Source organism: Exophiala spinifera, assembly GCF_000836115.1.
Source record: "Exophiala spinifera strain CBS 89968 unplaced genomic scaffold supercont1.2, whole genome shotgun sequence".
Lineage (NCBI taxonomy): Eukaryota > Fungi > Ascomycota > Eurotiomycetes > Chaetothyriales > Herpotrichiellaceae > Exophiala > Exophiala spinifera.
In genome coordinates this window covers 1,123,890-1,151,872 of record NW_015622514.1, presented here as the reverse complement: position 1 = coordinate 1,151,872, position 27,983 = coordinate 1,123,890, and the positions used below count along the sequence as shown (strand labels likewise).

Below are 27,983 nucleotides of genomic sequence, written 5' to 3'. Positions count from 1 at the left end.
AGCCTGTCGACATCCTGCGCGCGTTGATGCCGGAATTTAATGCTTCGACTTCAGGATGCATTGAATGCCCGTCAGGACGATAAGGTGGCCGGTCGAATTCTTAAGTGTCTTTCGGCGAACAAATTTGATGCAGATCTCCACGCAGAGGTTATTCTGCTACTTCACTTTCATGCCCGACGGCTCGACTTCATCGCGGGTGACCGCTATATCGGTTGCAGTAAGCCGTCTTGCTACTGCTGCGACCTGTATCTTCGAAAGCATCCCGCTGGGGTCCAGCCACGCCGAAGTCACGGTAATATATGGATTAGGTGGGCAACGCCACAACTTTACGCGGAGTTGATACCCGGCGAAGAAGAGGTCTTGCAAAATCTTGTGACAACTATCAAGGTGGATCTGCACTATCAGATCATGTCTGGGCCGACGCAGATGAGGCGACCACCAGACTCTACCACAGGATTGGGAAGTACGGAGCCTCGAACTGATCTCCACTGAGGGAAGGCATTAACAAGTGCAAACCCAGCTGGGAATTTATTTGCCATCAATCTATCTATATATGGATAGCATACGATGTGCCTAGGCCCATTCCGCGAACTGCTCCCAGTCGACATCTGTGTCAAGTTCGTACAGAGTGTCACCAACAGGGTAGTAAGTAGTTGGCAGGGCCGTGTCTGGCTGTGCTGTATTCGACTCCTGGGGAAGCAGTAAGCTGCCAACCAACGTTGATGAATGCATTGCCGACAAGTTCTCGAGCTCACGCTCAACAACCAATTTTCTTACAAGCCCAAACTTGTTGACCAAGCTTGTCAGCTGGGTCGTTCGTATATGGTTCATCACCGCATCGTGTACTTTGCCGGACTTTGGTAAAGTTTTGGTCCATCTGCTCACGTTAGTATTTCCTCGAAACGCCGAACCCGCTTACATTGACTCGGCAATGTCAAGACCCAAGAGCAAAGAGGATCCACGTCCTAGACTCTTCTCCAGATTGAGATAGCGGCCACCGCAGTTAGCCATATACTTGACATCTCGCTCGATTTCCTCGGGGCTCCGGTCCAGATTGTGCACTGTACGAACAGCGTCGGTACATTCGGGGGTCCACGTACACCCGAACCGTTGCTGAAATTCCACAAGCAATATGCAGGCACATCTCCTCATCATGCGTGACTAAGCGTCGACGTCTTGACCATGGAAGTAGTACCTAGCAATTTGGGCTCGTGCGCTGGGAAGTCTCACCGAGCCGGACAGAAGGGGTGTGTTCCAAAATCGATTTGGGTCGTCCATCCAGAGATCTCCATACTGGTTCAGAATTCTCTCAGTTTCGTGGTCGGGTCCTTGATAGGAGAACAGCTGCTTGAGCTGATTCTTGTCTTTCTCTCCTTTTTCTTTGATGCAAAGGGGAATCCTAGCCGCAAGTTCTTCACGCTCTTGTATGATCCCCCGGATTTCAATCAACACCGCCGTCAGTAACGAAGCGTCCTGGATCTGTCACCTCGAGCCTTATCAGAAGCATGTGCACGCACCTGGTCTAGATCATGCTGTAGGAAAGCGCGGATTTCGAAGGGCAGCTCTGAGCGCTGCTCCATTGGGGAAATGCCTAGGACAACAGCCGCGGAAGTGATATGGGTGACTCTGAGCTTGAGAGCGATATCCAGTATGACAGGTAGCACATGGGAGTTTACATTGGGAATTTTATACGTACGAGAACCTTGGCCCCTTGACGCAGCTAGCAGAATTTCTGCCTAAGCCGGTGTTTGTGAACACAAAACGGCCTCCTTACGGGGCAAGCGGGGGTGAATACGTGTCAATTTTTGATTCAGTCGCGACGATAAGGCGTTGATTGCCATGCACCCTGGTCAAGAGTACGATCCTATCAAATTGCCTTTTATGCGTCGGCAGAGACTTGGATTGATACGACACCTCGTTGCCAATAGCATCCGCAAAATTGAGACGACAAGGATCTTGCCGATGATGGAATCGACAGATAAGACAGCAATCAACCTCTGCCACGCTCTCGAAGGTTGGTGAGTCTCTAGGATTATACAACAGTGTTTTTGCGGCTTCATAAAAGCAATGTATTCCTTCTTCGCCGAGGGCATAGCCACCAACTCTCAAACCCAACTATGTTTCAGCAACACCCGCTCGACGCGAATGGAAAACTCCTCCGTCGCTTCTACGAACCATTGACTCTACTTCGGGTGATGGACCCAACTCGCGGAGCGCAGCGTCCTGATTTAACATCGGACCGTGGCCTGGATGAACAGTCAAAACTTTGGCGCAACTTTCTCGATCAACTTGCATTTGTATGCGACTCCGAAAAGCGCGGAGATACCGTGGCTGCAATCGCTGCACAACGGAGTTTTGAACATCCAATCTTTTCCCTTGCATCCAACTCAAAATCGAGATCTGAAGCAAGAGGTCACCTCTGTTGGGTTCTTGCTGCTCTAGGCCAAATCCATACGAACGAAAAGCCCCGTTTGCAAGTGGAAGACGAGATTCGAACTCGATGTATTGATTTCAGCCATCAAAGAATCCAAACGTATTCTAGATGGCTGATTCAAGCAATCCAAACTGCAACCAATATGATGGATGAAGTCTCGAACGCTGAAGGTTGACCTCCTTGCAAGGAACATCCAGATTGAATGCTGACTCCCCCTTGATACGATCTGCAGATGCGTTTATTTTAAAGGAGTTCCAGCAATTGGAGACGCTCATATCTACTCCTCACCGACAGTGTTCACATGCTCACACTCTTCGGAGATGCCGATTGATGGAAATTCTGAGCATACGACATGTTGCACATGCGCATCGCGGGGTCTGGTCTGACCTTCGTCATTATCTCGGACGGCTGGGGTCCTGGTCAAAGGCTGTGCAAATTTTGGTTCTCGGCGCGGTGACATTCCCCCAGCGGATCGAAAATGCCCAAGTCGAAATCATCGGAACCAACGGGCCAGCTGACTTGCCGAACAAGCTTCACTCGACTGATCTCGTCGGCGTCGTGAGACGCATGGTTCCCATAGACCAAATTGTGGTGTTCGAACAGCTAAATCAAGCACTTTCAGAAGCAAACGCGGTCGCCGAAGTCGAGGACAGGTTTCGGCAAGAGTACGCGCAAATTAAACCCCGTCCGCACGCAGAACTACTTATTCTCGAGCACTTCTATCGCAATGGACTCGACTTCGTCACGGATGACAGATACATCGGCTGCAGCAAGCCTTCCTGCTACTGCTGCCATATCTATATGCAATGCCACCCGGGGCGATTTGCTCCTCGGCCCTGTCACGGGAATCTGTGGATCAACTGGGCCCCTCCATATCCTCTCCCCATCCCTGACCCTCATGCTGTTACTACTAAAGGAACAGCTCGGCCGCAGAAGCACCATACCTTCAAGATGCTACAGGACATGCTTATCTACATCCGTCGAGACCTGCAGGAACAAATACTTTCTAGACGACCCGAGAGAGCAAGGCTACCGGATTCAACCACGGGAATGTCCAGCGTCGTGCTTGACCTGGACGCACTTCTAGGCTCGGCTCGAAACGCCAGTCAGCCACACAACGGCCACAATTCCAACAATCTAGATGATCATGGGGTATCAGTGCTAGTGTCGAGGGATTCTGAGAGACGGAGTGCAGGGAATCGCACGTCCCAGGAGGTCCCATCAACAAATGAGCCCGAGCAAAGCACCGAACAGGATCAAAAAGGGTTTCCTGAGGGGCAATATGAGCACTTTACAGATAGCGATGCTTCAGAAATCATAGTGTTCCGCGGAAGAAAGAAGGTTAATTCATCCTAGGTTGGCCCAGACATCTGATACAGGAGAGCTAGCGGCTTTGAATATACTTACGTCTTTTTTGTAATGGAGAAGTTTGTGGAGACTTTGTCAGACCAAAGACGTCAAAGGGCTTGTAGGGTTCAGGATCATATCTGGTATCGGTGGTGTTCATTTCAAGAGGAGGAAGGGTCAATCGTGCCCAGGACCGCCCAAAAAATGAACGCGCTGGAATGATGGGAGTAGGTCGTTCTTATGTCTCAGCTACAGGGGAGCTGAATCACATCCTCGCAGTTCGGGGGCCAGGACGTCCTCGGTTCTCCAGGACGATTTTCTCCCGTCTTGCTGGTCAGAGCCCCTCGATGTCCCAATTATATCACAGCAGTCTGGTTGTGAGAAACTTTGCCTCTGGGGGGAGGAATCAATAAACCACACAATGAAATCTGCAGCACAGAATGGCCTGGAAACAGCCGAAAGTGACGACGAGGACGGGTAAGGTGGATGGCTCAGTTAACCCCCAATTCAGGGGCATCCTCTCATGGATCCCAACTTTCATCAGGGCCGAAACGGGCGACCGTTTTTGTAGTCGGGGTTAAAGTTACCATGAGGCTGGATGTGCGCGGTGTTGGCGCCCGTAAGACTGAAGCCCAAACACGGAGCCTCCCTTGCAGGCGAGGGAGTACGACAGGAGGGAGCGAGAGCGACGAAGGAGCTGAAGGGAGTGCAGGGGGGGAGGACGTAAAGAGAGGAAAGGGGATTGGGAAGGGGAGTGAACGTGAGCGGACAGGGGAGTGATTCGACTAAATACTCGTTTAACGGGAGACGTTGGCGAACGAGTGCTGGCGGGTTCGTATAGGGCCCGAATACAAAACAACCTTTCAGCTCTCAGCTGCTGCAAATACTCGACAGCGTACGTAGTAAGCCTTTGGGATATGAAAAAAGTCCTAATTGCTTCCGTAATGTTCATAAATCTTAAACAATGTCCGAGCATCGAAAAGAAGCAGCGCTGAGTGACAGCGACAACACCACCACCACTACGCCTCTCCGTGGTGACGGAGACGGAGACGGAGACGGAGACGGAGACGAAGCGGCGACAGCTGAACAAGAAGTAGAAATACAAAGATTATCGTCCGCAGAACACCACCTCATATACCTGCCTCTCCTCGAAGGTTACATCTTCAGACTCATCGAACTACCGCCGGGCCAGCCTGACGACCCTATCTCCATCCGCGTGTGGATCGTCGAATTGGGACATCAGCCCGACTACGAAGCCGTCTCGTACGTCTGGGGCGACCCCACCAGCACGGTGTCGATATCGTGCAACGGACGACCACTAAATGTCACGACGAGCCTCCACTCCGTGTTCAAGCGCGTACGGTGCGCGGACCGGTCACGCACCCTGTGGGCCGACGCAGTGTGTATCAACCAGAAGAACAAAGCCGAGCGATCGCACCACGTTTCGTTCATGGGCGAGATATACAGGCGTGCGAAACGGGTTCTTGTTTGTTTCGGAGAGGACAGCAAGCGAAGAAGTGAAAATGATGATGGCGGTGATGGCGGTGGGGGTAGTGGTGGTGGTGGTGGTGGTGGTGATGATGATGCTGCTGGTGCTGCTGCTGGTGCTGCTGGTGCTGCGAAAGACGTGGCGGAACTCGTCGAGGAATTCACATCCAAATACTTCCCAGCCAACACACCAACCACCTTTCACGACACACTGCCCCAGGTCGATTCGAGAGATCCCATTCTCTTCGACACGCGATGGAAGGCCGTGGCAGCGCTCAGCAAGCACCAATGGTTCACGAGGGCGTGGGTGGTGCAGGAGGTCGGTATGGCGCGGGACCCGGTCTGCTTGTACGGCGATCGAGAATTCAAGTACCGCGACTTGATGCACATGGCCTCGTGGACAATGGTATGCGCGCCGCAGATCGAGACGAGGTACGGCACCTCGTTCGGAAGTGTGCACGCGGACTGGATCGATTGGTCGCCCGAGTGGAAGCGGACGTCGGCGTACCCAGACGAGGACTTTCTGGACTTGCTGTGTCAGTCGCGCTGGTTGTCGTGTGCCCTGAGGCAGGATCACATCTATGCTCTTCTGGGACACCCCCTGGCGGCTTTGGAGGATGCAAGTGGGAAGAAGAACCTCATCATCCAGCCCGATTACACCAAATCCGAAGAAGAGGTATTTCTCGACTTTGGCAAGACACTACTCCGACACTTTGGCCTCCGCGTACTCTCGGCAGTCGAGCACGACGGGGAAACGTGGAGGGGTAGTGCCGGCGGTGGCGGCGGTAGCTCTGTTGTTCCTTCATGGGTGCCACTGTTTCACGATGTCAGTTTGTTGACGAACAGCATCGGTGTCTTCGAGGGGTTCTACTTTGATGCGTCTGCGGGTGTGACGACGGGGACGGTTGAACCCTTGTTTGTGGACGAAACGGATCTCAAGCTGCGTGGTCGTCAGATCGATGTCGTGAAGAAGACGTTCAAGTTCTCAGACGCCGACATACAGGATCTGGAAATAGTCAACAAGGGAGAAGAAGACACAGTCAATCCGAACACTGGGCATGTCGCCCTCTTGGCCAGCATCATGCTCGAGGCTCTGTCAGGTGACCACACCGGGAGCGACAATCCGTACAAAAGCCTCAACGACAGAGTCACTGCACTCAGTCTCACGCTGTGTACCGGTCTGTCGACATATCAGTGCGCAGAAGACAGGCTGGACCAACACTGCGATGACTTTGCAGCGTATTATTCCCGTTGGAACGGGATGGCACCGTCGAGCTATGAAAATGAAAATACAATCCCACATCATGCAATCCCGGGTGATGCTTCACGGGGTGACTTCGAAAGGTACTTGAATGATATGAAACTGGGGTGTAATGGCCGGACCTTCATCATTACTGAAACCGGTCGATTCGGGCTTGGTCCCATCAGCGTAGAAGTAGGTGATGTCTGTTGTGTTCTGTACGGGTCGAGGGTGCCGTTTGTGCTTCGCGAATGGGGTGCGACGGGTCGGTATAAGTTAAAAGGAGAGGTTTACATTCACGGCACCATGAGAGGCGAGACGATGAAGATGTCCGGGGACGGGCTGGGAACTGAGACTGATTTTGTCATTTGCTGAATTGCGCGGATTGTATCCAATTGGTATCTCTCTGCCGAAAAGCGAGCTTAATACGAGCGAGTAAATGAAACATGACCATTTGTAGTCTGAAGGTGATCGTAGCCATTCCAACACCAGCCAGCCTACCCGTACGCCGAGGTTCGCCATGGTCCATTATAGAATCGTCAACGTAACACATAAACGGGGCTTCTTTCATCCGCACTGACAGCACCCGCTCTTGTTCGTCTTGAAATTCAAGCATCTATACCAGTGAGAACCAGTCAGTGGCTTTCCAGGGGAGCATGATAGTCATAAGCGTTTGAAGGCTAGAGAGGTCGAATCAAGAGGATCAATCGAAAAAACGTACCCTCCACCCGTCGCCTCCCATAGCATGCATCCATTGCGGGATTTATAGTTGCAGCTTTGTAAAAGAATATATGTCAGCACAAGGTGAACTTTTGGAGATCCGAATTGGACGCCCTCTCCGCCAGGGTACCTTACCAACCATCCGTATAGTCACCGTAGTTCAAACATCCTGTATCCAACCAAGTGTGAATGTTAGCATACCAATCGAGTAAGGAGTTTGTGCCGTATAATACCCATACCTCGAACCTCGAGGTAGGTATGTACGATACTTTCGCGGTCGGTGGCAGTGTGGATAGTTGTTGTACTATGCTAACCTTCTGCGTGATCTCCGTAGTTCATACACCCTGATGCGCCGTTGCCGAAAGTCATGCATCCTTCTGCTGGCTTCTCTTTGGTTTGGTGTCCCGCCCGGTTATGTTGTATCGTGGGACCTTCCCCCCGAGTGTCGGCTGGTTGTGTTTGGGCATGCGGCGAGGCATCGCCGTTTGAGGAGGGCTCTTGTTGTTGGAGTCTATCCTGACTGTGCGCTGAACTCGTGCGAGAGGACAAAGATGCTTCGTATGGCGGCGGAGGGTCCATGCGAGGAAAGCTACTGGTTGCGACTGGCTCGGGAGCGCGCGAGGAAGGAGAAGAGGAGGCTTGGGATCTGAGTTTGCCCATGATAAGGTTGTTGCCGAATGCTGGCAGAATACTCCGTATGTGCTCTTGTGAATGGGTACGGTGAGGAGTACTTTGGGGCGCAAAAGCACACTAGCTGTATGTGCAGTGGAAGTTCAAGGAACAGGATAACAGATTCGAATTATATGTGCAGACAGTCCTACCTTGGAAGTTTGGGCTCTTGTAGTTGTAGACGTAGTTTGCATGATTAGCATGAGACTCAAATGGCATCAGGTATAGCCAAAATCCGGGTACGGGGTGACGATTGGCTGCAATGCCGTCTGCCTGGGGGACGCCTTAACAGAGGAGAAGTTTTGGGCGGAGTGAAAGTCGCAGAGAGACAAGAGGAAGAGGAAGAGAACAAGTGGCTGTGGAGGGGGTTGTGGCTTGTGGCTGTTGAGGCTAGTGAGGTAGTGAGGCTGATGCTCTAGAGTTTCTGTGTACTATTCCGTTTACGGACTAGCCGCGGCCTGGCCAGAATCAGTCCATGGGCAAATGGGCGTGTGAAGAATTTACGGTGCCTGATGATGGTTTTCAGCTGAAGGGCCTTTTTGCGGTGGAGATGATGTCGTTGATGGACGAGAGTGGGAGGGGACTGACAAGAGGTACCTCGTATGTACTCGTACGAGTACGAGAACTCCAAGATCATCTCCCACATGGCAGGGGAGGGTCTACAAGGGGGGAGTTACATAAATAGTAAATGACGCAAAACAACAGCACTGTAGGTGGTTTGAGTTCTTACATGATACCGACGAGGACCAAGTCGAGTCTCTGCAGACGAGTGGTGTGTGTCTTTTTGAATCGACTGAGCAAACCGCCTCAGGTGATGGTTACAAAGCACCGCAGAGTTCTAAAGAAAGGAGGGATGTTATCGATAATGTAATTTCACGGCCACCATCTCATGATGGTTGACGGCCGTGCACAGATACACTGATACAGAGATTGTGCTCACTCTCGCTGCCCCAACACTAAGCGAGGCGCCCCTAAGGCTCCCCTAAAGTTCTCCTTAAGCTCGCTCTAGGGCCCATTAGGCTCCTCTTAACCGTCCCCTAGAGGCCTCACATCGGCCTCCTACTGGCCTGTTGTCGCCTGTCGCTTCCCGTTCGGGGGCTCGGCATTGCTGCCCCCCTGATGCCACTTAAAATGCCACCCACCCACAGACCCAGCCAGATCGTGCTCGGGGGCGCAGCTTGAGCGAGTTCTGTCTCTCTCTTCAAAAACAGACCATCACCACCACCAAACCGACACCGACTGTCGCCGTTCAATCTACCAGCAACGCCCAAAGTTTTCTTTCTCATCAGTCTCTCTCGTACACCCTTGACTCCGTCCTCATTGTCGCAGTAACAGCCTCGCGCTCGTTTGGGTTGTTACTTGCTTACTTGGCTCACTACCCCTCTCACTCACTCACTTGACGCGCTTATTCCCCTTCAATTCAGCACAACAGACCGCTTCCTATCGCAAAGATGGGCTTGGACGACAATCACTACCGCTCAGTCTCGGATGAGGACGAGACTTTCCCTCTCGCACCACCTGAAAAAGAGCCACCCAAATCAGGTTGGGGAAAACAGTCAATTCTGCTCTCCATCGCCACCGCGACTCTCTTCGTTGCTGTCATCGCAGCTGTCCTCTCTACCGTCGGATCCGCCGTCGTAACATACAAATCCAACTCTTCAGATGCCGTCGCGACCGCCACACAGAGTGCAGCTGCCTCAACTGCAACCTCGGCCATCCTCGATGGTGTCTCCGAGGCCACCGAGTCCAAGGACGAGGAGGTCGAGATCCAGGGATGTGGAAGTAATCCAACAGAAGCCCGCGCAAATGGGTGTGTTTTCGACGTCATGATGCAGCTTTGGACTCCCGCGGCCTGCTACGACCGTACCCTTTCGGATCGATTCCTCGAGGAAGGCAACTGGACCTGGTATGCAGACACATCAGCCACCAAGGTCTGGACCCTCGACGAGATGAGAAAAGGCGAACATGATGCCGTCTATGTGGCTCAAGAATATCACATCACCCATTGCATTTATGCTTGGGAGATGTTGGTTCGTGCCTTGAGAAACCAGGCCCCCATCATCACAGAATTGATCTCGTACGACCACGTCATTCACTGCCGCCACAAGACTCTTCAGAGAGCTGATGGTGGTTCATCCATCCGCGGTGTCCGTGCCCCAACGGGATATACCAGTTGTGCTCCTTATAATACCTGGAAGCACCACCTCCCGGCCAACCAGCATTCTTCGACGGACTAGAAGATCTTTTGATGAACTTTCCTTGATATTCTCTCCTTCCTCCGACTACGCAAACCATGTCGCATTATCGATGGTTCCCCTCGAGTCGTGCGTCAGAATAACTTGACACCTTGTCCAACACACCACCCTGCTATCCCAGCTTCGAGGGACGGAGAGGAGCGGAGATGTGAAAGAGGCAGTAGGAAGCAAAAACACCAACTTGAGGAGAAATCATTTGTTAAAAGTCCAGGCGAGATGGTGGGCAGTCTGGGAGAAGGCAATCAGAAGGCAATCAGACGTGATGAATATTCTCAAGCCTCTATTTTTTTATATATTCCCTCTCTCTTTGTCTCTTTTTTTAAGGTATATATCGTTTCTTACAACACCACAGCGCGTCGTTATGTATGATCTCGGGGGAGGGGGTCTTTTCTTGTCTATCTCAAGAGGAGTGTTTTTTTGTGCAGGATGGGGGAAAATGGGAATATTCGAGACGGAGTTGCCACCGTGTTTACTGCTGCAGACTCTCAAATACCTTAGATACTAACCAAGCAAGTATAATTAACATACCTTTCCTTGTCTGACTTACTCGGGAGTTTTCCATGTTTGTATCGAGGAATTGACAGAGCACGGAGTACAAGAGTGCTGTGTTACCTCTAGGCAGTATTCTCGGTGCGATGCTTACCCAGGTACAGTAGGTAGGTAGGTATCTACGTGTAGGAAATGCCTTTTCACTTCCCTTGAACGCGGCGGCGACAACAACAACAACAACAACAACTGTACAAACACTTTATCCTGTACCTATCCAGGGTCAGGTCCGGTCAGGTCAGGTCAGGTCAGGTATGTAGCACGGACAATTGAATGAACGCACGAATGAATGCATGCTACGCTAAATCCAAAATCCAACTGCTACTGCTACCACCACTGGCACCACCTCCGTCAGCCTGTCCTACGTCTGTAGTCCCAGTCGCCTTCATCATGGCTTCGACGGGCTTCGCACCCATCCACAAAGTCTCACTCCTGTCCAAACCTTCCTGGACATCCCAACATTCGGTACCGACGCCGTAAATGATGCGGCCGTGCAGGTACCTCTCCCTCACACCACGCTCGAATCCCTTTTCGTACCAGATGCCACCTCCGGTCGTGATGCCGGTGTCCGTCCCGTCCGTCGTGATGGCGGCGTTCGCGCTGCTCGTCGCCACGACCCCGGCAACCACGCGCGCCACGTCCTCCGGTCGGTCGGGCGGAAGTTGCACGCTCATTCTTCCCCCGCTCTGTGCCAGCGCCCGCGGAACCATGATATTGGTAACGACCGCGTTGATCCTCACCCCGTCGCGTTCGGGATCCGGGTCGACGGCGCTGCGGAGACTCCTGACCAGGCCCAAGATCCCGTGCTGCGCGATCTGGTAGATGGGTAGCCCAGAGGTTTCTTTGAACGCCGCGACGCTCGTGACAAAGGTCAGGCTCCGGTCGTTCTTGGCTGCTTGTCCTCCTCCTCCTCCTTCTCCCCCCGCACTGTCGTCGGGTCGTGGACTCGCGTACGGATTGACAGGCTTGGACTTGGGCTTCGCTTTGGGCGAGTATTTCAGGTACGCCATGGCGATCCTCGCAAACCTCGTGGCCGCCGTTAACGTCTCGCCCAGCCCGTAGGGTTCGCGCTCAATCTCCGACACGGCCATGCGGAAAGTCTTGTTCACACCTGGCCGGTCATGGTCGAACCAGCCGCGCTCGGCCTCGGCGACCGACCGTGCCTGCCCGCCGTCATCGCCTACGCCGAAGATGGCATGATCGACCCGTCCGTACATGGTCGTTGCGAGCTTGAAGAGCTCCAAAATGTCCGAGTACCGCGTCATGTCGCATTTGTTGAAATGCACCACGTGAGGAGGGGGGAGAGACGAGATAAGCTTGCGGGCTTGGTCGGACGACTTGTCGCCAAAGATGACGCGCGAGCCAGCGGCGTGAAACTGGCGGATCAGAGCTTGGCCAGTCTGAGACGCACCGTTGGTCAAGACGATAACTTTGCCATAGAAGGATTCGTCCGGTAGAAGAGGGGGAGTGAAGCGGCATGGATTGCTGGACGCGGTGACGGCGGTAGACGACGATAGAGACTTCTTGGGTCGGTGGGTGGCGGTAAAGGGGTGAGCCGCAGGTGTCGGGAGAGTCTGTTTGGGCGAGATAGGCCCATGTTGTGCCACGGAGGTTGGCGTTGATGTTTGCGACGGCGGCACCGAAACAGGTTTTGGCGACGTTGGGGTTGCGGGTGTCGATTGAATGGAAGGTACAGCATTGACTGTTATCGACTTTGGCGTTTCTGGAGGCGGACCTTGAGAGACCTTCTTTTTCTTCTTCGGCGCTGGGGTCGAGGCGGCTGCTTCGGTCTTGGGCAGTTCTGGAGCCGCTGGCAGCAGCGGCGGTGGTGGTGGTTCTTTCTTCATGGGGTTCAGGTCGACCTCGAGCTCAAAAGTGTGAGGTGTCTTCGTAATGGTTTTCCTCCGGCGGGTTGGCTTGTCAGTGCCGTTTTCTGCGCCGTTCACTTCAAGTGTCGCCGGCGTTGTCGACCGCGGCGGTGGCGGTGATGCAGATTTTTCCTGAGCTGTAGGTCTGATGGGAGACCCGGTGTCGGGGGTCTTGAATGATTTGGACGTCTGTCGTGAGATGGACTCACCATTCGCCGCCGACGAAGACTCGCTTGCCCATGGGTTGGAGGGCGCTTCACTTGTGGTGTCAAAGTCGCTGTTGGAGTCCGATCTCGTGGACTTTTTCCGCAGCGTTTCCTTCATGGTTGACAGGCCACGAATGGCAGCGCCTGGGTCATAGTAATCCGGTAGTAGTCCTCACTTCGACGGTGGGTGTGTATCTCAAAAGAAAGAGCTTGGATGGAGTCCGGACGACGACGACGAGTAAGTTGCTTCGGTGCCGGGTAATTTGAGCGGGAGATTCCAGGCAGCGCGATGACCAAAGTGGCGTAAACCCAAAAGGGGGCGGGGGACGGGACAGACACAGAGACAGGGACAGGGACAGGGATTGGGACTGGAAAGGGATCAAGCAGAAGATCACCAGCTGCAGAGAGAGAATTTATTAGACGGATCAAGCTGGCCTGGAAAAAGGCAGTGTGCGATAAACACGTTAGTAACGATACTGCAAAATAGAACCCGGGGGGGTTGTTTGGTCATTGATGAGAAGTTGCTGAGATGATGCAGACTCGACGAGTCAATTTGCATCTGATACACAGGGAGATTCAGAGACCCCGAGTATGAGTGAGTAAGTACTCGTACTACGAGTCCATCGGGCCTATACATAGTACATGAGGGACGCACCTAATGTACGGACGACACAGTGATTGTGCTGTGTGCACCGCACAAAACACCCGAGCATAAAACAAACACCCATCACAGGCGGGCGAGCCACCCTCTCCCCTTGTCCCCTTGTCCCATTGTTGCCTCTGCGCAGAATGCAAATCATCTTCACGCAGTGTTATATATATTATACACACCCACCTCGTCCATGGAATGGCGATAAGAAAAGAGTCAAATGGCACCCCGATACGCGATGCTTTCCATTTGCTGACCGATCACCATTTGACAGAGTTTTGCTGGATTGCGTCGATATCCGATATGCTTCTCACTGCCTACAATTATCTGCATCTGTATCTGTCCTGGTTACTACTCTGAGTAGGTATCGTGCTGATCATTACTTGTCTATTGGTGATTACCGGGATTTCCTGGGTGAGATGCTGCTCCATTGAGTGACTCAGTCAACAACACACTCTTTTTGATATATATATATACACACATACACTTTCACGCATACAATCAAGAACACCTACCGCCACGGCATATACGCTCATTCATTATCCGTTCTCTCCTTTCCAGCACGAGCGAGACCAGCCACCATGCTGCCCGACGAACATTCCTTGTCCTTTCGACCGACCTACACCCGCGACCAACTCGCGCTGTACGTCTCTTGCATCGCGCCCGATCCAAGCTATACCCTGTCGACGCTCGAGGCCGAGATCAAGGCAGACCCACTGGCCGCCCTGTCGACTCTTCAACTCCGGCAGATGGCGTTCAATCCCTGGGGAAACGTGGCGTTGCACTACTCGTGGCACCGCACCATCACGCTCGACCCAGAAGCCCTGTTCCACAAGATTGTCGAGCGCAAACTCGGCGGTTACTGCATGGAGAACAATGCCTTCTTTTCCACCATCCTCCGATCGCTGGGGTATCAGCAGTACGTCACGGGCGCCAGGATAAGCCACGCGCTCACAGGAAATGCCGACCCCCGTGGCTTTGCAGGATGGTATGTTGATTGTTGTTGTAACTTATCCTGCGACCACGATGGCCAGTTTTGACAAATAGTGAACTTCAACAGGCAACATGAAGTCATCCTCGTTACGATCAACGGACAGAAATACCTGGTGAGGTCTCACTGCCTGACGAGTAGTTTTTGCTCGCTAGTTTCGTTTTCAACTGACTGGTGTTTTTTTCTTTGCCCGTGACGAACAGGCCGACGTGGGTTTCGGTTCCCAACCACTTATCGATGCGATCCCACTGATCAAACCCACGAGGGAAGACTGCTCGGATGCGCCCATCTACCCGTCGGTTCCCGGGGCCGAGTGCCGCCTCGTGTACCGGCCCATAGCGCCCAACACGGACCAGTCGCAGAGGCTGTGGGTGTTCGAGACGCGCAACAAGTCGAAACCCGAATGGGCCGCGGGCTACTGCTTCAGCGAACTCGAGTGGCTCCCGGGGGACTTTGAGATCATCAACTACCGCACCTCGATGGACCCGACGAGCTGGTTCACGCACCGCATCGTGCTGGCCAAGATCCTCGTCGACGAGAAACGGGAGAAACCCACCGGCACCATCACGATGAGCGGCGAGAAGATCGAGCGGAGACTGGCCGTCGAGTACGGCGGCAAAGGGAGCAAAGAGGTCGTCGTGGACGCGAAGACGGAAAAGGACCGCGTCATGGGCCTCAGGACGTGGTTCGGCATCGTCTTGCATCCGGACGAGGAGCGAGGGATTAAAGGCATGGCGAGTGAGATCGCCGAGCCTTTCAACGTTTGAGTGATTACCCCTACCCTGACTTACCTACCTCCCTACCTCCCCATCGCAGGTACTTACCCCCATGCGTACGCACCTTCTTGATGGTAGCAGTATCCAGGTGTAATAGGCAAGGTATATCAATCGCCGCAGGGCCAGGGGCAGGGGCAGGGGCAGGGACGGGAACGAGTGATGAGTTGAGACATGCTATGTTCGCCCTCACCCCCGAGTGATGGTTGTCGATTTCTGATATATCTCGAGGGGTACCATAGGTTAAAGCCTACCTATATGAGGTAATTGTGACTTGGGTAGGTACTGAAGACAAGAAAACATAGAACTACTAGACAAGACTAGCACCGCCAAAGCTTTATTGTACTTCTGTCTTACCATCAAACTTGGACTTCCTTGGTATTCTGCCTGGAGTGTGAGAATTCTTCTTTTCCCTGGTGCTCTTCGCCGGCTATTCACCTTCACCGGGGGCCCTGGATTGCCAATCGATGACCGAGCGTTCAACAGCACGCATGATCACAATATCCACTCTTCACACCGACGCCATCATCGTCAATGGAAGTCTGGCAACAGCATGCCTAGAACAGAACTCGAGTCAGCTCCTGTAAGTAACTAACTGATGACAATCCTTGGATCGGTAAAACGAGACAAGAACAAAACAAGACAGGCAGAAGAACATGACCCTAGGCGATACTTTGAAGAAATGGAGATGACGATGATGATGCAGACCCTGAAACCGAGAGCATAGCAGTAGTGTGGTGTGGCGTGTGAACTCACTCTGATGATGAATGGAGGAAAGACACTGATTCCCAAACAACAATCCTCGTCGCTGTAGCAGCACCTATCATGGTCTTGGTACGAGATGCAACATCTGTTGATGGGATCGTCGGTTTTTTTGCAGCCGCATTCCTCCTTGACTGGTATTGACGCTGAGACAAGCCCGTGAGCGTTTGTGAGATTGATGAGATCAGCCGTTGCCGCCGAGAAGGTGAGGGTGACGTTGGTGCCCGATACTGTCAGCGGTAGCGGCGGTGGCTGAGGATGCGCAGGAATTGGGGTTGGATACAGGACGAGGACGAGAGCGGTGAGGATGACGAGCCGGACGGTGAGAGTTGGGAACATTGCCATGATTGACATCGTGAGTCGTAAAGCAGTGGAGGAGTAGCAACCACAAGGTACACACTGGGAAAAGGAGAGGATAGAGGAGATTCAAGTTTGCTAGAACAAAGAGAAGAGAAGGGCGAGGAACGTATGCAGTTGATCTTGTCACTTGGAAGCGACTTGCTCTTCACTGTCCACCCGCGTGCCTGTTGTCCAGTGAATGAACGTCTTGTCCATATAGATGACCACTGTTTGGAATATTGGGAACGTCATTCACCACCGTAATTTCCTCTTGATAACGTTGTCAAGTGTGTACCATAAACTCTTTCTTTCCAAAGTCGTAGCACTACATTCCTTCGGTAACGACACAGTGCGGCTTCAGGCCTGGCTGCAACGGACGTCGGGGTGCGTATCAGGCCCTGCGGGTGGAACATGAGGAGTATGAAGAATAGAAACGTGATATGATGCATAATTGACGTGCTTCTGGCTTCGTTATCGTAGGTGCTCTTTCATAGATGACCGCGGCTTGCTGTCGCTTCCTCCCAAGTAGGGGTGTCATAGTACCGGCGGTTCGTGCAAAAGTTGTTCTGGTGTAGGAAGCAGTAACAATGAATATGTAAGATCACGATAGGGATAACAAAAGGGCCAGGACATGTTCTCAACAAAGACGATCATGTCTTCCTGGAGAAACTGAGACATCTCAAAGAGGAAACCTCGTCCTACTGATGATACATGAATTGTCCTATTCAGGATGTACTTACATAGTGGTGACTCGACCTCGACGAGGCTGGTCTCCTGAACTCATACCCTGAGAGGAACAATTGCATGAGAATACACCACCCTCTGTCTGACCCGAGGCATTAAACTGCTACCTGTTGTCAAGTCTCATGGTTTTCAACGCCGAAATGAACTTGTGACTCTTGACAAAAGTCCTGACCGACTCCCTTGGTGGACCACAACGTCTGCACATCACTTGGGACGCCGATAGCATCTGCCATCTTTGCACTGGGTGGATCGAGGAACGGGGGAAAGCCACAGCCAAACAGCCCGAGCAGTGTCCATAAACATGTCAACACCAACATCACGAAGACCCTTGACCTCTCTTACCCGAATACGTGACTCTTCTGGAGACGAATTCGTCCGAGATTGCGGAACGAGGTTTTTCACATCGCTATGTAAAGGGTGTGCCAATCGGCTAGACAGGTGACCATGTTGGGAGCCCTCCCATAAATTTAGGCTGTGGCTATTTTCGGACCAAAGAATCACAAGTATGTCGGAAAAGGAGGTTGGGCGACGGTGGCACTCACCGTACTTTGTGTCGACGAGACCGACGAGATCACCCAATCCTGTGGCTATTCTCCCCCTGAATCTAGTAAAACCTCTGCCGCTCAAAGACTTGTGTATGCTGGCCCCATAAAGTCCTTTCTGGCAGTCTGTCTTGTGGCTGTTTGCCGTGACGGCCGTTTTGATGATCTTGGCAGCAGGTCATGTGAGATAAGAGTGGACGAGAACACAGCGTTGAGCAACAGGGCAATGATGGTCTCTGACAGAGGGCTGCGAGGTCGTGTCTGAAAGGGGGAGAGAGCCATACTTCCGCATCAGGATCTCGAATCGGGAATGAGATCCTCGCGCTAGCTCTCTCGTATTGGAGTGCTCTTTGGTCATCGACGTTGGTCTTCTTGTCTAGATGCTAAGATGTGATTCCTTCGGCACTTTGGCGGGTTCTGTTTTGCTATCGGTTCGGTTCTTGGGTATCCTCTCTGGGGAAGCTTTGAAGGCTTGATCTGGAGCGCCACTGGCCTTCTCCTTCGCTCGCGTTCGTATTATCGATAACCTTAGGGTGACTCCATTGTCCAAAACGGCTGCGACGGCAATGTTCAAGTATCATGCTGCTACTTTTAGCATTGTTCAAATACGAGTACGACATGGCCAAGGCATCTTTGCGTTAGGCGAGGTAACGTGACAATCCTATGTGCCATGATGTAAGGTCACGACCTTGTACATTAGCGAGAGTTGGTGGGATGTCGTGGTCTTCCCCGGATATTCTGATGCCATGAATCACGTAGTACGAGTATGACGGTGCCAGAAAGACGCCACTGGTACGGGGTGCACTATGCACAGAATACGAGTACGAGAGCCGAGGACCGAGTATCCGTCCATTGCGGAAATTTTCCAAGCAGTCTGTTGTTATTTCGGGACCTGGGAAGCCTATCCCAGTGTGCAACAGGTGACTAGCCTCACCGGGAAAGGTTCTCGAAGGTCACTGAAGAGATCAAAAGCCTTCGCTGCCGAATCCCGTGTCCCAAGGAAATGCCACGGCGCTGGTATGCCTGTATTGTCTGTAGAGGTGCTGATCAGCGGAGATGGTCGATCGTGATGAGTTCATTCTGGGGCGTCTGAGATGGGTTGGACGAGACCATCGTTCTCAATAATGGCAACGCTCCACAGAATACAGATCACAATGTGGTCAAGGGCGCAGTGCCGCTCTGTCACAGGATGCCTCGAAGGGTGAAGGGATTGCCCGTTCAGTAGTGCCGCGGGAACCCTGGGTACGGGGTTTGTACTCCATCTTAGTACACCGAAAAGGATGTGATCCTCGGTTTCATCTCCAGCCTCCCGAAGGATCTGATTAGCCAAGACAAGGCTCACTTGCTTCAGGCAGTGTCGCCTTGCTCAATGCCGACGGGCAACATACAGCTTGTTGGCAAATGCCGAGTGTTTTGAAAAAGTTGAACAAAGTTGAACACTGTTGTCATCAGCAGTTCCCTGAGGACGTGGCCCACCCCGCATGGTAGCTGCATGAGAGAATAATGCTAGGTACTTCTTGAGGAGTTGGTGTGTGTACGAACAGGGGGGGAGAGAGTTCATGTGCTTCGGTGGCGAAGACGTTGAAGAGACCAAGCTTTCTCGCCGAAGACGCCTCGACTCTTTTGGCAGCAGAAGGGCAAGGATGACTGCGATCGCGCATGATGGTGACCAGCCGGGGAGGGATAAGCTGCCACACGAAGTGCTTCAGAAAACTGCCGTGGAGCGAATGGTAGCACAGCCCGGGAGCGGAAAAAGGGAGGATTGTGAAACTCACACAGAGGTAAATATGGCCTTACCTAACTCGAAATGCCAGAGAGGACTCGCAGTCTGTCAGTGGACGAGAAATCGAGCACTGCCCCGTACGAGGAGCTCGAAGCATTGTCGCTAGAGTGGCATGCGCCCTCTGCTTCCCGAGGGTCAAAGCTAGAATCTCACCTCTCACGAGCCACAACCCTCGCTCCCTGCTCGCAAACCGCAGGAGGGGGGGCTCGCACATTCTCGTAGCGTGCAAGGCAGATCCCCGTCAGGATTTAGAGGTGTCTCCGTTTTTGTTTGCAAAAAGCGGACGCGGTGGTGATAGTCCTTTCCCGGTCATCTGCGCCTCGGGTTGACGGTTCACTGGTACTGTACGGGCTAAGATGCGAGGCATGCATCATCGGCCTGTCTGCCACCTCTGGGGTCGTTCTCGGCGTCGTATGGAACTGGTAGAGGAACAGGTGGTGGAAATATGGCAGCGTAGTGGACTGTGGGATCAGCATTACTTCGCAGCCGGAAAACGGCACCACAACCCCAAATGCTTCCAGAAATAGCGGCCTCCAGGTTGCAGCAAAGTTTATTAGGGCTGCGAGGACAGTGATTAGCGTGTCCAAGTCCCCTACAGGCCTCACTAGGCCGCCCAGACACTGCCAATGGCGCCCGCTGGACCCTCCCGATCATGCCCAGAGGGAAAAGCGTAGGCGTCCTCGGGCGTCCTCCAATCACCAAATCTCCCTCACCCTCCATTTCCCACCCCTGCACTTCTCCCTCCTCACTCCACCACCGTCCTGATCGCGCGCAGTTGGTGTTGTATATGAACTTGAGGACGTCTTGAACCCTGGTTACTTCTGTCTTTTAGATTCACTCTCTCGTGACTGTCAGACGTCGCAAAGTTTACATCCGCCCCTTCACTTACCACCTGTCGCCGGTCAATTGAATCGCGAGCATCTCATCTGTCCTCGACAAACACCTGCGCCCTCCATAACAACACCTGTCTTGCTCGCCCATCCTGTCGTCCACGCGCCCTCTCTATAACGAATCGCAAAACTCCGCAATGGACTCTCCACGAGGATCAAACTTGGACACTGGCAAGTCGCCAACTCCACCCGTAGGCTTTCGCCCACAAAACGGTGGAATCATCAAGGTGCAGCCACCGCGTCGAGAGGATCTTCAACCCTCGTATGCGCAGACTCTTCAGGGCGACAATGATACAGAAACCCATGGCTGGTATGGATCTATGAGTATGTTGGCCCTGCGCCTCCGCTGCACCACATCCACTAACGCTGTGCAGTCAACTCCTTGGGAAGCTGCATTGGTTTCATGGGCGCCATTCCCTGCTGCGTTATCTGCCCCAACCCCTACAAGCCTGTGTCGCAAGGTAACGTGGGTCTGGTCACCAAGTTCGGTCGCTTTTCTCGAGCGGTTGACCCTGGGTTGGTCAAGATCAATCCGTTGTCTGAACGACTCATCCAAGTCGATGTCAAGATCCAGATTGTAGAGGTGCCACGTCAGGTGTGCATGACCAAGGACAACGTTACACTCAACTTGACGTCGGTCATCTATTATCACATTACGTCTCCTCACAAGGCAGCTTTTGGTATCTCCAACATCCGTCAAGCCTTGGTGGAGCGAACTCAAACAACCCTGCGACATGTCGTGGGTGCGCGTGTCCTGCAAGATGTCATTGAGCGTCGTGAGGAGCTTGCCCAGTCGATCGGCGAAATCATCGAGGATGTCGCTTCCGGATGGGGTGTCCAGGTCGAGTCTATGCTGATCAAGGATATCATCTTCAGCAACGACCTCCAGGACTCGCTCTCCATGGCCGCCCAGTCCAAGAGAATCGGTGAATCCAAGGTTATTGCAGCCCGTGCTGAAGTCGAATCCGCCAAACTCATGAGACAAGCGGCCGATATCTTGAGCTCTGCTCCTGCCATGCAAATCAGATACCTCGAGGCAATGCAAGCCATGGCCAAGACTGCTAACAGCAAGGTCATCTTCTTACCAGCCAACAATCAAACCATTGGGCCAGAGGCTATGAACGCGGCATTGCAACAACCAAGCTCAGGAGAGGCCAGTGGCTATAACTCGAGACACCACACCGGCAACAACCCTTTCAGCGGCGAGACCAACGATGGCTTTCAGCAAGCGATGAATGCCCGAGTCATTGAGAACATCTAGGCTGGACGGCGACGGTAAGGCCGAAAAGGCCGGAGATTGACGACCAATCCTCAGCTTTCTGCCGCAGGGATCTGGATCTTGTGTCAAGAGATCCTTCAAAATGGACCTCGAGGGTTCGGCGCATATGAGTTTTCTTTATTGAGATACCCCTTCAATGAGTATCATGGCACTCGCTTGACGATTGTACAATTACGAACTTGGCAACCTGCTGTTTCTGATATATTTAGTTGATCTGTGTCGGTTTTAATGAATGCATTGAGTTACTCTTGTTCATTTTGTTTCTCAGCATCGCGCTCATTGTAGTCCTGATGCCACATGTACGCCGTTAAGGACAAGACATGGAAAGCTGTACAGGTCCAGGGAACATCAAATCAATCGAGTCCGACCCGGGTCTTTAGGATCATCACCAAGAACACGGTAGATGAAATACAGAACATTGATTCCGAGCAGGACGAGGGCTAGGACTGGCGCAAACGGTGTATACTAACTACCATTGGAAAGTTTAAAACAGTAAATCAGTAGCAACTCCTACGGTCGGCGATATGGCACCGGCGATAGACGTTCGTATTCTCTCTAGCTAACTAGGGGCTCTACGGTAAACTCCGGTCGGCCGCACCGCAGCCAAGATGCGGCCCTGATATCCAATTCTCGTCCCAGCCAGAAACTCTGGTTGGTGTGTACGATCGACACAGAATGTTGCATGGCGTCCGCATTGCCGCCCGACTGAGCCATAATTTCATTCTGCCCAGGACACAGCAGGGCCTGATTCGTGGGTGGGATTGTGTCTGTTCTGTTGGTACGGTCCAGCCAAGTATCCGTTTGTCGTGCATTGTCACCAGACAGTGGGCTGGTCGGCCTTGTGCTATGGAGTTTAGGTATACTGGACCGTGTTAAGGTAAGCAAGTTACATCATCCATCGGGGAAGGGAAATGATATAAGGAGACAACTTGCCCGGTGGGAAAACAAGCAAAACAACATCTTCATCCAAAAGACGACTCGACAATACCAGAATATCCGATTCGAAACTCGTGCTGTTTGCTCCTGAATCCTCATCATGAAAGACTTCACCCGAGAAACCACCGGCGTCGAGGTCGTCCAGGAGTTGCGCGACCGAGTCGATGGGAAAACCAGTGAGTAATAGTCCTATGCCTCGTTCGACAAACAACACATCACTGACCGTACCTCAACGCAGTTGTCATTACCGGAGCCAGTGAACGAGGACTTGGTGGCGAGACGGCAATCGCTTTCGCTCATGCAAACCCTGCGCATCTGATTCTCCTTGCTCGCTCGCAAACACGAGTCGATTCAGTCATTGCCCGGATCAAGGAGCTGAACCCAGCCATCAAGGTCACATTCGTGCCTGTCTCGTTGGACGACTTTGATTCCGTGCGTGCCGCAGCCGCCACCATCAACTCTTCTATCGATAGGCTCGACTATTTGATCAACAATGCCGGTGTCATGGCACTTAACGAATACCAGACGAACAAGAATGGCATAGAGATGCAGTTCGCCACGAATCACTTGGGCCACTTTTTGTTCACCAAACTGCTCATGCCCAAGATCCTCGCCGCAGGGCCAGGTTCGCGTATCGTCAACTTGACAAGTCTCGGCCACAAGATTGGACCGGTCCGCTTCGACGACTACAACTTTTCCAACGGCAAAGAGTACGATCCATGGTCAGGGTACGGCCAGTCAAAGACAGCCAACGTTCTCTTTTCTCTGGGGTTGACACAAAAACTGAAGTCTCGAGGTATCCAGAGCTACGGAGTGCATCCAGGTGCCATCTTCGGCACGAACCTGGCCGCCCATATCACTGACATCATGGCTTCATTGGCCGAGATTGATCCAATTGCGCTCAAGAACACGGGTAAAGCCTTCCCACTGGCCCAAGATCCCCCCAAGCCGATTGAACAGGGTATCACCACGACCATCGTAGCAGCTTTGGACCCTAGAATCGAGGGTCAAAGCGGCATGTACATGGCAGATGCAAAATGCGAGCCAACATATGACTATGCCGAATCTGTGGAAAATGCTGAGAAACTGTGGAAATTGAGCGAAGAGTTGGTCGGTGAGAAGTTTGAGATATAATACGAGCTGGAGGGCAGATCATATATACGAAGTTGCAACTTGTCTTGATATGAGGAACAAAATTATACATAGGTCAGCTGGTCGATATTTCAATGTGAACAAACACAAACCCCCTCATCTAGAGTCGCCATGAAGTTGTTAAAGAATGGTAGAAAGAGGACACATGAGCTGAGGTATTCGAAGCTCACAGAAAATGAGTTAAGTGTTGGGCGCGAAGTCTTATAGGGTTGATACAAGCGTGGCGGGTACTTAAAATTTAGGCAGTGTTAGGGAGGGCTTATAGGTCTTAACTCCTGCCTGTCTAGTGCACTAAGTTAGTAGGCATAAAAGTCCTTAAGAAAAGGAAGGTGAGCCGATGTTATTACGTGCTTTGGCTGTTTAGTAAACCCCCTTTGGCTTGTTAGGCATTGCCTGCCTGCTGCCGGGGTTTTGCCGGTGCGATATATTCCGCCTCATTCACTCTGTCTTGATATGATTCCTCGCACCCCACCACGACTGGCACGAATGCCCGTTCAGTTCTTCAAATTGGACAGATGCGAACCCTCGATATTTACGATCATGTTGCTCTCAAGGACGATTCGCGACTGTGTGGGACAATTACCCGTACCAACGGCGACCCCGGCGACCTTCACATGGAAAATGAGTTAATCATCGGCCACAGTACCGTCTCTCCCGATGCGCTCAACGAGTTTGTCACCACGAGTGTGCCACCAGTCGGTCATGTCTTTGTCCGATGGGCCGCCGAGATACATGGTGGCTCGCTCGTGGACGAGAATGATTTGATCCTCCTGAGCCGCTCGTTTCAGATTGGCGACGTCGTAAAGCAGGATGCCAGCGGCATGACTGGGACGGTCATAGATGTGGACGAGAATTACACCCTCGAACCCATCGCTTCCTGCGACGTACAAGTCTTCAAACTTCTCTCCCTCGAACCCGAAATCCCGTCGTGCACGCCTGCATGCGCCTCGCGTCCTCCACATCCCTTCTTTCATCCAAATCCGCATGCTCTGATTTGTAACGTCCCCTCTCGGGAAATCAAAACGGCACAAGATGTGGTCAAAGGCGAATACCTCACATGTAACAACTGGATAGGATTGGTCGACGATGTTGAGTACCTTGTGGTCATTGGGCTCGAAAACAAATCAATCGTCGCGGTCGCCGGATTTCACGGCATTCATCGTCCTATTCCAGACCATGGAAAACCGTTGATCACTCTCCCCGAGTTTGACGGGTTCCGGAAGCCGGACTTTGTTGTTGCCAAACAAGGCTGGTCGACAATGATCCCCGTGGGAAGCTTACGGCCGGGGGAAATGGTTGTTGCTGACCGTAGTCGCCTGAGAGAGGGAAGATGGATTCGCGGCTCATATGATCCCAAAAGCTCTGGACATGGAGTGGTACTAGATGTTCGCGCCCGAGATGTTGCTATGGAATGGATTTCCAACAACAAGGGCGGAGAAAGGTCCTCAAGTACGGCCCCAATCCCGAGATACGAGCAGATGATCTACCACAACGTTGACCACTTTCAAGATCCGGCCAGTTTGATCCCTAACAAGAATGTAACTGTCTACGACTTTCCTAAAATGCCAGGTAAAGCACCGACGGTAGCGTTGAATTCAAGGTCACCACCTGAACATCAGCCAGACACACGACGTGTCTTTCCTGGTCAAGATTTTATTGTGGGTGCCCACGTCAAATTCAGAGATCCCACGGGGGCAGCTGTCAAGTACCAAGGCATTGATGAGGACAATTCTCATGGCCGGCTGGTGAAAGTTGTGTCGCGCAATTTTCCTGACTGGGACTTCAACGAATTCATAGTCGTTAACATGACACAAAAAGCGACAGTACTCTGGCAAGATGGCTCTACGACAACATCTGACTCGCTGAATTTGCAGGATCATGGCCTGTTTGAACCCGAGCTACAGCCTGCAGATATCGTCCTTATGCGCGAAGAAATGCGTCAAAGACCGGTAGGAATTCGGGATGGCCGCAACCTCAAAACCTCGGATTTCAATGAGGTGGCGCTTTTTGAGCGTCCACACGATTTGATACCGCTGAAAGTGGGTGTCATTCAGATCGTTGAGCCGCGCGAGAGAGTGGCCACGGTCCGTTGGTATCAGAAACCCAAAATTGAGCTCTGGGCGTCGGGATCGATCTTGGCTCCAGGTTCCCACTTCGGACCCATCGGCGACACAGTGACGGATGTCTCTTTGTACGAAATCCTATCGTTTCCTGCACTGAATTGGAGGAAAAAGGACATGTGTATTCTCGCAAACTCTGAAGAAATCATGAGGCGCCGACAGGCTTACGAGGCTGGTCAAGGCGTCGACGCAGGTCGACCAAGGCACACAACTTCACTGAGAGGAGCAATAGAGAGAGAGCTTGCCCCCCTTGCTCCCTTGCCGGCCAGAACGCCAGCGACTCGCGCGAGGCCAATTGATGCAGGGCCACAAGACGTCGACTGGGTAGGCCAAGTCGTGGCAAATGGACTCGATGGCTCACTGACTGTGCGACTGGGTGCAGCTCAGAACTGTCGGGATGTCCAGACGGATCCTGATGGGATCATAGCAGTCATAGATGAACGGGACGGCGTCTTCGATGATGGCGATATGATGGATGTGGATTCTTCGGACGAGTACGATTTTGGTTTCGACGACTGGTCGGATGATTCATACGTTGAACCTATATCCGAGAGTGTCGAATACGAAGGCGGTGAACGCCTTGATCACGACGAAGGCGACGAGAATTGGGTCTCTGAGGAGGACGACTATTTCACTGACGCCGAGATGGAAGTGAGAGATGCTGAAGATGTGCAAATGAATGAGCCTAATTCGCCCCCGGCGGGAGAAGAAACTTTGAACCATCCACCACATGCGCCATTATCGAGCGTAATACCACTTGAGCCACCGCCGCAATTTCTCCTACTCGACGAAGAGCCCCCATCAGATCAGTTTGGGCTCCATTCGCCTCCATCATCTCTCGCCCTCCTGAAACGAATTTCCAAAGAACACAAAATTCTGGCGTCCTCGTTGCCCAAGGGAGAAATCTATGTGCGCACTTATGAAAGCAGACTCGATCTGTTAAGATGCCTCATCATTGGACCTAGAGACACTCCTTACGAAAATGCTCCTTTCCTAGTCGACTTACATCTGCCAGAAAGATTTCCTGAGTCCCCACCGACGGCCCATTTCCACAGCTGGACGAGTGGCATGGGTAGGATCAATCCCAATCTTTACGAAGAAGGCAAGATATGTCTCAGTCTGCTGGGCACTTGGTCAGGAAAGCATGAGACGGAGAGTTGGAGTGAAAAGGCTACCATCTTACAAGTCTTGGTTTCTTTACAAGGGCTTGTTCTTGTTAGGAACCCCTTCTACAATGAAGCCGGATTTGAAGGCCTTGAGAACGACGCCAAATATATTCACGACGCAGAGCAGTACAGCGAAAAGGCGTTTGTCATTGCGAGAAGATTCGTCAAGCATGCACTGCTGCGGCCGCCGAAAGGAGTGGCAGATATCCTGGCGTGGTTATATCTGCCTCAAAACTCCGAAAAGCCATCCGAGAGGCTGCTTGGTACAATTGTGAATCAAGGCAAGCTTTTGATTGAAAGGTCCGAGTCTGCAAGGGCTAGGAATGATGAGAGCTTATTGGATTCCCAGGGAGGCAAAGACGATGCTACCAAGGTGTTCCTACGACCACTGAGCCGTGGAGGGGTTGTTATGCTGAGAAGAGTCATCGAAGAGTTGCAGGCGGAGTTGGACAAATTGAAATCGTTGGATGGTGGTGCTGGTGAAGCACATGGATAACGGCTGTGTACACCAGGATCCACGACCAGCGTGGAATTTCAGGTTTGAACACCGGTCTCATTGATAGTCAACATGTCCTATGCACCGAGGTGACTTGTGACCGATGGTGTTTGGTCCGCCTCGAAACGATGATCAGCATGGGTGCTCCGGGCCATGAAGCGAGTACTCGTGCTGGGATGAAGATGAATCACGATCTTTTAATACCCTACGGAATGGATGATGGATAGAATGCCTACTGGGTCTACTGGGACAAAGTAGCAGGAACAAACTCAGGTCATATAGTAGCAGAATTTCTAATATCTATCTCGCTTACCTACCTGATGCGCCTGGGGTGGGGGGGTATTGTATCTACCAGCTGGACCTGGCTAAGTCAGGTAGTTCTAATATCTTGCCTAGGAGTTGCTCACTCATAGATCCCTATCTGTTGTGTTTTGATGGTTGCACTTGGTCCTCGGTCTCAGTCTCGGTCCTGGTCTTTTGGTCTTGGTGATCGCGCCGGTGTATGAGTCATTCACCGGGATGTAAGCGTAGGAAGGAGTACCAAGGGTCTTATGATGCGAGTCCCCTTCGTTGAACCGAGTAAACCTT

At 52.3% G+C, this 27,983-nt stretch overlaps 9 protein-coding genes across 9 annotated transcripts; 7 read left to right on the top strand and 2 right to left on the bottom strand.

Annotated features, from left to right (window-relative positions):
- Positions 1 to 573: 573 nt before the first annotated feature.
- On the bottom strand, positions 574 to 1,580 carry PV08_02697 (uncharacterized protein; the record flags this gene model as incomplete). The annotated part of the gene is made up of 4 exons (XM_016377055.1): positions 574 to 877; positions 920 to 1,113; positions 1,231 to 1,473; positions 1,518 to 1,580. 4 exons carry the CDS (start codon positions 1,578 to 1,580, stop codon positions 574 to 576), a joined length of 804 nt encoding a protein of 267 aa, XP_016238625.1.
- Positions 1,581 to 2,117: 537 nt separating this feature from the next.
- Positions 2,118 to 3,790, top strand: PV08_02696 (uncharacterized protein; the record flags this gene model as incomplete). Its single annotated transcript, XM_016377054.1, has 2 exons — positions 2,118 to 2,604; positions 2,667 to 3,790. 2 exons carry the CDS (start codon positions 2,118 to 2,120, stop codon positions 3,788 to 3,790), a joined length of 1,611 nt encoding a protein of 536 aa, XP_016238624.1.
- Positions 3,791 to 4,745: 955 nt separating this feature from the next.
- On the top strand, positions 4,746 to 6,884 carry PV08_02695 (uncharacterized protein; the record flags this gene model as incomplete). Its single annotated transcript, XM_016377053.1, has 1 exon — positions 4,746 to 6,884. One exon carries the CDS (start codon positions 4,746 to 4,748, stop codon positions 6,882 to 6,884), a length of 2,139 nt encoding a protein of 712 aa, XP_016238623.1.
- A 2,465-nt stretch (positions 6,885 to 9,349) lies between these two features.
- Positions 9,350 to 10,135, top strand: PV08_02694 (uncharacterized protein; the record flags this gene model as incomplete). Its single annotated transcript, XM_016377052.1, has 1 exon — positions 9,350 to 10,135. The coding sequence occupies one exon, from the start codon at positions 9,350 to 9,352 to the stop codon at positions 10,133 to 10,135; it is 786 nt and encodes a 261-aa protein (XP_016238622.1).
- An 860-nt stretch (positions 10,136 to 10,995) lies between these two features.
- On the bottom strand, positions 10,996 to 12,891 carry PV08_02693 (uncharacterized protein; the record flags this gene model as incomplete). The annotated part of the gene is made up of 1 exon (XM_016377051.1): positions 10,996 to 12,891. The coding sequence occupies one exon, from the start codon at positions 12,889 to 12,891 to the stop codon at positions 10,996 to 10,998; it is 1,896 nt and encodes a 631-aa protein (XP_016238621.1).
- Positions 12,892 to 14,003: 1,112 nt separating this feature from the next.
- On the top strand, positions 14,004 to 15,180 carry PV08_02692 (uncharacterized protein; the record flags this gene model as incomplete). Its single annotated transcript, XM_016377050.1, has 3 exons — positions 14,004 to 14,410; positions 14,483 to 14,528; positions 14,617 to 15,180. The coding sequence occupies 3 exons, from the start codon at positions 14,004 to 14,006 to the stop codon at positions 15,178 to 15,180; spliced, it is 1,017 nt and encodes a 338-aa protein (XP_016238620.1).
- Positions 15,181 to 20,383: 5,203 nt separating this feature from the next.
- PV08_02691 (uncharacterized protein) lies at positions 20,384 to 21,507 on the top strand (the record flags this gene model as incomplete). The annotated part of the gene is made up of 2 exons (XM_016377049.1): positions 20,384 to 20,570; positions 20,621 to 21,507. 2 exons carry the CDS (start codon positions 20,384 to 20,386, stop codon positions 21,505 to 21,507), a joined length of 1,074 nt encoding a protein of 357 aa, XP_016238619.1.
- Positions 21,508 to 22,561: 1,054 nt separating this feature from the next.
- Positions 22,562 to 23,595, top strand: PV08_02690 (uncharacterized protein; the record flags this gene model as incomplete). The annotated part of the gene is made up of 2 exons (XM_016377048.1): positions 22,562 to 22,637; positions 22,700 to 23,595. The coding sequence occupies 2 exons, from the start codon at positions 22,562 to 22,564 to the stop codon at positions 23,593 to 23,595; spliced, it is 972 nt and encodes a 323-aa protein (XP_016238618.1).
- Positions 23,596 to 24,128: 533 nt separating this feature from the next.
- PV08_02689 (uncharacterized protein) lies at positions 24,129 to 27,395 on the top strand (the record flags this gene model as incomplete). The annotated part of the gene is made up of 1 exon (XM_016377047.1): positions 24,129 to 27,395. The coding sequence occupies one exon, from the start codon at positions 24,129 to 24,131 to the stop codon at positions 27,393 to 27,395; it is 3,267 nt and encodes a 1,088-aa protein (XP_016238617.1).
- Between the last annotated feature and the right edge of the window lie 588 nt (positions 27,396 to 27,983).